Genomic DNA, 9,864 nt, shown 5'->3' with positions numbered 1-9,864 from the left:
GAGAGAGGGAGACACAGAATCGGAAACAGGCTCCAGGCTCCGAGCCATCAGCCCAGAGCCTGACGCGGGGCTCGAACTCACGGACCGTGAGATCGTGACCTGGCTGAAGTCGGACGCTTAACCGACTGCGCCACCCAGGCGCCCCTGTTTTAAGTGTTTTAAAGAGACTGGATTACCATGTTGCAGGTTGGGGACACCAAGAAGACAGAGGCACGGGTGTCCGGGCCCTGTGGTGCCAGCCCCCAGTGAGGGGCAGGCCAGGGTGAACAGGATGTCTGCCCTCTGGGCTCAGCGTCCCTCCTCACCCCCGCCTTTGCTGCTCAGTCCAAACGTGAACTCTTTCCCACCCTTCACACACAATTTAGTTTTCCACAGCCTCTACCACTCCCTAGTGCTCATATTTAACACAGGGCTCCTCTTCCTGTCATTTATGTTACCTGCTTGACCCCTGAAGGCATCTGTGCTCAGACCTTCTGGTCTCTGCTGTGGTTCCTAGAACACTTTGTAGAACTTGGAAGGGCAGAGCTACCTTGAGTGGATGGATGGATGTGGCTGGATGACTGGGTGGGTGAGTGAGTGGATGGATGGATGGATGGGTGGATGGATGGATGGATGAATGGATGGGTGGATGGGTGGATGGATGGATGGATGGGTAGGTGGATGGATGGATGGATGGGTGGATGGGTGGGTGGGTAGATGGGTGGATGGATGGATGGATGGATGGGTAGGTGGATGGATGGATGGATGGGAGGATGGGCAAGTGGATGGGTGGATGGGTGGATAGGTGGATGGATGGATGGGTGGATGGGTGGATGGGTGGATGGATGAATGGATGGGTGGATGGGTGGATGGATGGATGGATGGGTAGGTGGATGGATGGATGGATGGATGGGAGGATGGGCAAGTGGATGGGTGGATGGATGGATGGGTGGATGGGTGGATGGGTAGATGGGTAGGTGGATGGATGGATGGATGGGAGGATGGGCAAGTGGATGGGTGGATGGATGGATGGGTGGACGGGTGGACAGATGGATGGATGGGCAAGTGGATGGGTGGGTGGATGGGTGGATGGGTAGGTGGATGGATGGATGGGTGGATGGGTGGGTGGGTAGATGGGTGGATGGGTGGATGGGTGGATGGATGGATGGATGGATGGGTGGATGGATGGATGGATGGGAGGATGGATGGATGGATGGGAGGATGGGCAAGTGGATGGGTGGATGGATGGATGGGTGGACGGATGGATGGGCAAGTGGATGGGTGGGTGGATGGGTGGATGGGTGGATGGGTAGGTGGGTGGATGGGTGGGTGGGTGGGCAAGTGGATGGATGGGTGGATGGACAGATGGACAGATGCACAGGTAGGTAGTGGGAGGAACAGATCATCCTTGCACAGAATGGCTGGCTGTGGAATGTGGAATAGTGGTCACAAAAGCCCATCTCTCCACCAGAGGGCTGCACCCCCCATCCCTATGTGCTAACCCCCAAACACAGGCCCAAACCATCATTCATCTGGGCAGGGGGCAGGAGAGAAACAAAAGAGAAGATAAACTTTGCTGAACCCTACCATGTGCTCATGGTTGGGAGTTCTTCAGTGTATCTGGTCCTCCCATGAGAGAGGTAGTCTACCCCATTTTTCCAGTGAGAAAACTAAGGCTCTGAGATGTGAATGTCAACACTGGGTTCCCATGACCCCACCTTCCTTCTACCACATGATGTGTTCCCAAGGGAAGCACCTGGCATTTGTATTTTCTGTTTGTAGAGCAGATAACACTTCTTATTCTATTTGATCTCAAAAAATCCCCCTAAATGCTATTTCTTTTACATTTGAGTAAAAATGAGAAAAGAAAAAAAAAATGATGGTAAGACATGGCCCGCTCTTGGCTGTGCTGGGGTTCACCCTGACTCCCCACCCTGTGCCCCATCCTGCCCTTTGTCACCCTGGAGTCTGGCCCGGAGTGACCAGGGTCCAGGGTCCAGGTCCCAGGATAGAGACACTGGGCCATGAGCTGGGCCAGGTCAGGTGCTGCAGGTCAGACATGGCCCAGATGGGCTGCTTTTTAAGTTGGAGAAGCTGGTGGGCATGTGGCCAGGCCCGGGCCAGGACCCTGGGGACCAGGGGGGCACGTGCCACACTTCTGGCTGTGGATACAGTTGTTGCTGGATCTCTCCATTTTTTTAAAGAAAGTAAAACTCTGGATTTTTAAAAAATGTGAAATGCCCAATTTTTAAAAAATGTTGGCAATTAACACATGCGCACACACACACAGAAGGAAGGGGAGTGGAGGGAAGAGAGCAAAAGAGAACTTCATTCCCTAAACCCACACTACAGGCCTGTGACCTCTGCGGCCCGCTGGCCTGGCACACCTCCAGTCACTTCTGTCAAGGACAGGCCCGGGCCCAGCCGAGGAGGAGGAAGGCTCTCAGGGCAGAGGCAGGCGGGCGAGGCGGTGCCCAGGGCTGGCCACCCCCTCTTCCTCTGGTTCTACTGGGAACATTTATTTCTGGCTGTTCTGCAAGTGGAAGCAGGGGATCCCCCAGGGGATCAGAGAGTCTCTAGGAAACACATCAAACTAAATGCATTTGACTTCACTTTAATTAAAAAAAAAAAACACCAAAATAAATACATGCCAAGAGATTTTTTTTTTTTTTTTTTTTTAAAAGAGAAAAGAGGTGAAAAGAACAAACAAATCCAAGGCCTCCCTGGCTGCTGGGCTGCAGCCAGCAGGAAGGGGCGCCCATCCCGCTGCAGGCTTGCCGGGCGGCTCGCCAGGCTAATAAAAAGGGAAGCGCAGGGTCCTCTCTGGGTGGCTGGGTCAGATGTCCTGCCTGGAGCGGAGGAAGTCCCCGCTGGGGCCCTGCCACTCAGGGGCACTCGGGCTTTCTGCCACGGTGGCTGTCATCTGCGTCGGAGGCATGAGCGGCGTGGGCTCCCGATCTCTCACTGGCCAAAGGACAATGAGGCCGAGGCCCACACCGAAGATCCAGGGGCCCGGACAGGCGGCTCTGTTCCCCAACGGCGGCCACAACTCGGAAGCCCTCGGAGTCCAGGCCCACGAGGGCCGCTCAAACTCGCCACGACCCGGCCTCCCCAGAGGAGGCAGGCTGCGGCGTCGAGGGCAGTGTCTGTGCGGGCAGCAAGGGCCGAGATGCCCTGGGAACAAGAGGGGGAGAGTGGGGGCCGGAGTCTCCTGGCAGTTGCTCCCCGACAGCTCCCGCTGGGACCCAGCGGGGTGTCAGGCCAGCCGGAGGGAGCCCCGGAGCGGGCAGGCGCGCGGCCCTCTTCTGAGTGTCGGGCCAGAGGGGAGGCCTGGCGCTGACCTGCCCCTGTGCGCTGGGCAGGGTGGGGCGCGCGCGGGGGTGAAGTGGGGCCCTCCCCCCCACCGGTCACCCCCTCCTCAGGAGCCAGTGGTGCGAGGGGGGGTCGTGGTGACCACACGCGCCTCATAAGTGGATCCACTTGTTCCAGTTGACCTCGTGGGGGAACACGCGGCCCAGTCGCAGGGTGCAGTCCAGCGTGGGCTCGTAGAACACCGTGGGGCTGTCGCTCAGGCTGGAGGGCGCCTGGGCCTCCTGGACCCGGGGCTTGGAGAAGAGAGAGACGGCCGCGGGCTTTCTCAGCAAGCACTTCTTAATGCAGCCGAGCGACTCCAGGCCCTGGAGACAGCGGGACACCCAGGTTGGCGGGCTTACCTGTGGCTCGCATCCTCTGCCCCATCCTGGGAGCTGCAGGGCCCCAGGGCCGGGGCAGGACACAGGGCCCCAGGGCCGGGGCAGGACACAGGGCCCCAGGGCTGGGACAGGACACAGGCATGGGGCTCATGGGACGGTGGGGAGTACATGTCTCTCGGCAGGCCTGGGGGGTAGGACTCTCTGGGGCGGGGTGGGTGGGGGGGAGTCTCGGCACCCTCAGGCCCATCCTAGAAACCCCCCCCCCCCCCCCCGACAGCCCGGCCGCACCTGGAGCAGCTCGAGCACGGCCACGGGCTGCAGGACGCCCTGGTAGTGCTGCAGCAGGCAGGTCTCGGGAATGCCGGGCCTGGTCATGATGTGGTAGAGGACGGCCTCCATCATGCCCTTGCACACCGGCACGTTCAGGTGGCCGTCCACGATGCGCCACGGGCGGGCGACGAACGAGATGCCCTCGCAGTCCCTGCGGGGACGGCAGTCCGCTGTCGGGCTTGGCGGGCGAGGGGACAGGCTCGCTGACGCGCGGACCCCCCGCTCCACAGATGGGACGCCGAGGCCCTTCCCACCTGGACGGAGGAGTCCCGGCCCCCGGGGCCCAGGATCACCGGCTGAGGGGACCCGTTCCCCCTCAGCCTCAACCGAGGCCTCGATGAGCCCCCCGCCGGACCCCCACTGGCTGGGGACGGAAAAGAGCTTCGATTTCTGGATTCACCAGCTCCATCCCGGACCCTGAGGCAATGGCTGCCTGCACACTGGGCCAAGCTGGGGTCCTTATGCGGAAGCTCTACTTCCGTGTCATATCTGGCAGCCCCCCCGCCCCCTATCCCCAGGACCGGTCTGCCACGCGGGGTCCAGGCACAGGACAGGCCCGGCATCGGCTGGACACTTGGCTCTGCCCGCCCTGCCTGGGCACTGGAAGGGCTGCATCTGAGCCGGGGGCGCTCGGCCCCACCAAGCTGAGGGCCGCGTACGCACTTGTGGGGGTGCCCCCCCACCAGAAAGGCCACGGTTCCAGATGGACCCACACTACAGAAGCCCACACCTCGGGCCCTCGCCCACCGCACGCGAGAAGCTCCTGCCTTGTGCCCCCAGCAAGCGGGACAACGTGCCATGAGTCTGCAGGTCCCCCCGCCGAGAACCACTGTGCCCGACTGTGAAGCACCTCCACGTGATGATCGCTACGGGGACCCTGGGGCATACTCCCCACCGTCGCACCCACGCCCTGCCCAGGCCCCCCGAATCTGGGCACACACTCACTTTTCCCATGCTGCCTGGGACAGGCTGCCGGCCACAGAACTCTCTGCCGAACCTGACAGGAGAGGGAAAGGACAAGGGAGACTAAGGGGCGGAGTCCGCCTCTTCCTCCTCCCTCCATGCGACACGCACGTGCGGGCTCTGGGGCTGAGGGAACAAAGCCGGCACACCCAGAATGAAGCCGGGTTGGGCCACGGAGTGCGAGTGTGAGGGGTGTTCCCAGGGCCCAGAGGAGCCCCCACAAGGGGAGCCAAGCGAGCCCCTCCTGCCCAGAAGCCCTGACCGCAGAGCTCTGTGCATAAACCCCAGGCAAAGACCTTCTGAAGCCCCGTGAAGAGGCCCGCGTTGAGCCCAGACAGGAGCGCTTTCGCCACGGGGGAGGTTTCAGTCCCCGTGCGTCAGCCGGTCCCAACGGAAAGCGAGACACCTCCTATTTCAGGCACCGCTCCCTCGCACGGGACACCCTGGCACACACAGCCCTCCAGAAGCACCCCGTGACCACGCTTAGAACCCCCACCCCCACTCAGGAGTCTGAAGCCCTCTAGTGGAAGCAGTAAGCGGACGCAGGCGAGACCTTTCTACGCAGAGACAGGAAAGGCTGGAGGCAACGGCCTTCTGGGGCCGGGGGCAGGTTCCCAGCGGCACGTGGGGACTGCTCGACCCGAGGGCAGAGAATGGGCAGGTGGGGGAGGGTGGGCCGGCAACAAGGCTCGGTACCTCTGGGGTCTTCAGATCCCTCTGGAAGCTGGGCCTGACAGCTCAGCGGCTCCTGGCCTAGAGGGCTGGCTGCCCTCAGATTCTCTTGGAACTCTCGCCCAGCCTCCAGCACCCCCAGGGCAGGTTCCTTCACGCCCGCGTCTCCAGGAGCTGCTAGAGGAGCAGGCGCCGGGGCTTCCAGCTCCTCTTCTGCTCTGGGCCTGGGGCTCAGGGCCAAGCGCACATCCTGGAGCGCGGGCCTCTTAGCGGGGGGCTTCTGGGGACTCTCCAGGTCGGTTTCCCCACCCTGATGGGCCACATCGCTGCTCGTCCAGCTGGCACGCCTCTTGGTGCTCCGGGGGCTCCGGGGGTCTTCTCTTTGAGCGTCCACATCCTCCTTTTTGCCTTTTAGCCGCACCGAGTGCAGGAGCCAGGGCTGGGCAGAGGCCATGGCCACCAGGCGAACAGTGTTGCCGCCGACCTCCACCACCTGGCGGTACTCCAAGAGGTCCTAGGAGAAGCGGGGGACACACTGGGTCTGTGGGGGACCCCACGATCCTCACGCCCGCTTCCCTTGCCCGATGTGTCTGAATGCCCTGAGCAAATGGCAAGCCCAGTCCCTCCAGGACGGACAACTCGGGGCCCAGGTCTGCCTTCCAGCCCCAGGTGGGTGCCAGCTGGCCGTGTGGCCCTGTCTAGGCTTGGTGTAAACTTCGGGGAACCGAAGCTGTGCCCTTGACGCGGCCATCAAAGCATCCTCCCAGGGGACTCAACACCCCGAGCTCTGTAAAGGCCATGACCGTTCCCACATGAATGATGGGAACTCCTCTCGTACTTATGCCAAGCCCTGCTTCCGAGGTCCTTGTTCTGATCTAGGCACTGCACCAACGCTGGGTGGTCCTTCTTTTCATTTCCAGATTCGAAAACCCATAGGTCAGGGTTCAAGAAACTTGCCCCAGTTCATGTCCCGAAACCAGGTCAGGCAGGACTGGTGGGGAGGGTCATGTGGGCACTCGCCACCTGGGGCCCGGGGCTGGGCAGCAGGGAACACAGGGAGCCGCCTGACCCGTGTCGGTTTACCTCCTAGAGCTCCAGAGGCAGGAGTTATGTGAACAGTGAAACACCACGTGAATGGTCGTCACGACCCCTCTCTCCTGTCCTGTGCTCCTAAAAACTGGTTTGATAACCAGGAACACTGGTCTCTACTCTCCTCCCCCACCATGAACGCTGCAAGGCAGGCATCTCTGTGACATCACCGATAGCTGACGTGCATCCCACTGCTTCCAACTACGGACGACACACAGGAGGGCGAGCCAGGCCCCACGGCACTTGATTTAAGAGGTCCATCTGTTTTGACATTCTCTGGGTTCAAGGGTGCCTGATGAAACTGGGCCCAGGCAGGTAGAGGGGTGAGTACGCGGGGCCAGGGGCAGGATCCCCAGGAGTCACGGCCGTGGACATGGCCCTACTTGGCTCTGTCCAACCGTGCTGTGTGGCTGAAGCAACGGGGCCCAGGCTGCCAGACCTTCTAACATCCCAAAGCTGGGTTTTAGGCAAAATCTCCTATTTTTAATCTTGGCAAGTAATTCCACCACGCATCCCAAGCCACGCCCACCCACTGTGTGCATCCGGCCCCCGAGCTGCAGCTGCCCCAGGTGACCCGAGAGCACGGCTCACCTGGACGTAGTCTGCGAAGGTCCTGGTGCGCTCGCCATCTGTCCCCTCGAAGGCGGAGAACCACCTGCTCAGCTCCACTCGGTCTACCCCGAAGCACCCCGTGGCTGCAATGGCCCCCTGGACCTCCAGGGCCGCGCACACGTCTCCAGGTTCATACCCGGACAGCTCCACCTGGTGGACAAACTCATCCAAGCTGCAGGGGCCCTCCTGGCTGTTGATCAGCCTGGTGAACGTGTCGGGGAGGCAGGATATTCCCACGGGGAGCTCTTCCAGAGATGTGACTGTGAAGACAGGGAGACCCGAATCAGCCCACACCGGAGCACGGGCTCCAACGCCAGCTCACTGCCCCCCGGACAGCAAGGGGTCACCCTCTGGCTGCACAGGGCACGGCCCCTGGCAGTCGGGCTCCCGACACGTGTCCCTTGATGTCCCTTGGGGCCAGGGTGTGAGAAGTGCAGCCTCGGAGCCCCGGAGGGGGCCCTGCCTTGTCGGTGCTCCCGTGTTCCCTGCTCCTCAGACCCCAAGAGACATCGCGGGCCCCCGCCCCCAACTCCCACGTGTGCTCTCGCAAGCGGGGCCGGTGTGCGTTCTTCCCGTAAAAGCTGTCTCTGCCACGACCACGGTCACACAGACCACGTTTTCGCCCAAGCCAAACTCCAGACAGAGCACAGAACACTAACTGGGGTTCTGACACTGAAAGTAAACACCGTGCAGCCCGACGGGGGAAGGCGAAGGAAAGGCGGAGGCAGGAAAGGGGTGGGAAGGGGCCCGAATGTGTTCACTTTCTGTGGGGGGAGAGGAAGAGACTGCCTCACGTTCAGGGTATGTGGGAACGGAAGGTTGAAGCAGGCTACTTAGAGCTTCAGACGTAATTAACAGAAGAGACAGAAAGAGTATAAAAAGTGTAAATGAGGGAGGTGACAGACAATGAATATCAGCCGAACACCCGACTGTCCTAGCAAGAGGTCAGAAGTGACACGTAAGCAGTTTGTGAAAGTATGTGATTTCAAGCGATGGAGGGAACCGGCAGTATGACAAGGCTGCGTGGCGAGTGGGCCAGGACACGGGGCCCAGGGGGCCACCTGAGGGTGTAGGCCTGCACGTGGGACTGAGGGAAAGGAACAGAAGATGGGGTCCGCTCTAACGCGGCCCCTGGCCCTTGGGGGGGTGGCCCAGGAGGGGAAGGGCTGGCCAGCGGAGGCTCCCCCGCAAGCCCTGGGGGTGGGCGAGGGGGGTTGGAGCGTGGGGCGGCCGGTGCCACTCACCGATGGGCCAGAGCCGGGTGGGCGCCGGGGTGCGGCGGAGCCGGAACTTCACCAGACAGGAGTTCACCACGATGCTGTCGTTGGGGTTCAGGTTGCGGGTGCTGACGATGCCGGGCGCGCAGTAGCCCCGCATCAGCAGGTAGTTGGTGTGGGAGGCCTGGCGGGCTTTCACCTCGATGGCCCGGTGCTTGCCCCCAGAGCCCTCGTCCAGGTCTTCCTCTTCGTCGTCATCCTCGTCCAAGCCCCCGTCCTTCCCCAGGCTGGGAGAGGAAAACGGACCTAGGGGACCGCGCAAGAGCCGGGGCGTGGCCACTCCCCCAGGGCGTGGCCGCTGTGACGCCGTGGCTGTGAGAGGAAGCCCCCGGTGCCGGAGCCCCGGCTGCGCTCAGAGCAGCGTGCGTGCCCCACCTGCCTACACCCCAGCCCTTACCTCTTAATGACCTCGTTCTCCACCATGGAGCTGTCCACCACCACGATCTGCTCCGGGATCCGGACGTCCACGGAAATGAGGCCCAGAGAGAAGAGGGTCAGGGCGGCCACACAGTGTCCTCCGGGGCCGTCCAGAGAAAATGCCACCATGTCGTGTGCAGGCTCATTATTATCCTGGTCTTTGAAGGAAAAATTATCAGGCTGGTCCAACTTGCCGGCGGCCAGGATTTTCTTGAAGAACTGGAACGATTCTGTGCAGACGGTGCTTGGAAATCGCCAAGTAAAAATCCTGTGCGGACGAAACGGAGGTAAGGTCCAAACTGAGGACGGGATGTTGGAGGGCTTCGCGTGGATGGGCTATGGGCCCTTCAGACCCTCGCCAAAACTGGCCACGCCAGCACCCCCGCAAAGCCCTCTTTTCCGCCTGTGAGGGCGCCGCGTTCCAATCCCCTCTGCATGTGCCTTCCCTGCTCACCGGACACCCGCACGGAGGGGCCGTGGCCTTTCATCTAACCCTCTACTCCACGCCTCGCGGCCTTTCGCTATGAACAGGCGCCGAATTGGGGAAGGCGGATGCACGTTTTGTTAACGGTAACCTTTACGCGAGGCAAGCCCTGAACCACGGGGAGATGAGAGGACACGAGTGTGTCCGTCTCACTGTCTCCATGAGGCGGCTGCACAGTCAAGGCCTGGTCTCTGTCCACAAGTGTGCCTTCCCATATCGCTGTAATGCGGGCCCAGGTCCCAGGGAGGGACCCAGAGGTCTTCCTGATGTGAACACCACCCCTTGGCTCACAGACTAGAATGCTGCAGGGGAAAAACGGTCGAGAAGTGGCCTTGCTGGACCTGGACCC

The 9,864-nt window shown here is 61.5% G+C and overlaps 1 protein-coding gene across 1 annotated transcript in view; it reads right to left on the bottom strand.

Moving 5' to 3' along the window:
• Positions 1-2,617: 2,617 nt before the first annotated feature.
• Positions 2,618-9,864, bottom strand: part of GTF3C1 (general transcription factor IIIC subunit 1) — a 74,882-nt gene continuing 67,635 nt past the window's right edge. Inside the window, exons 31-37 of the mRNA XM_047087124.1 lie at positions 9,012-9,299; positions 8,582-8,841; positions 7,317-7,597; positions 5,661-6,150; positions 4,947-4,998; positions 3,960-4,152; positions 2,618-3,656 (exon numbers count right to left, since the gene is read on the bottom strand). Coding sequence (XP_046943080.1) covers positions 3,444-3,656; positions 3,960-4,152; positions 4,947-4,998; positions 5,661-6,150; positions 7,317-7,597; positions 8,582-8,841; positions 9,012-9,299 — 1,777 coding nt within the window. The 3' untranslated portion in view covers positions 2,618-3,443. The remainder of the gene's footprint in view (positions 3,657-3,959; positions 4,153-4,946; positions 4,999-5,660; positions 6,151-7,316; positions 7,598-8,581; positions 8,842-9,011; positions 9,300-9,864) is intronic.

This window comes from Lynx rufus, unplaced genomic scaffold, assembly GCF_022079265.1.
Source record: "Lynx rufus isolate CCGP_SWC_20201006 ecotype Redwood Valley unplaced genomic scaffold, mLynRuf1.p SCAF_23, whole genome shotgun sequence".
In the NCBI taxonomy this organism is placed as follows: domain Eukaryota; kingdom Metazoa; phylum Chordata; class Mammalia; order Carnivora; family Felidae; genus Lynx; species Lynx rufus.
This window is presented reverse-complemented; position numbering and strand designations above follow the sequence as displayed.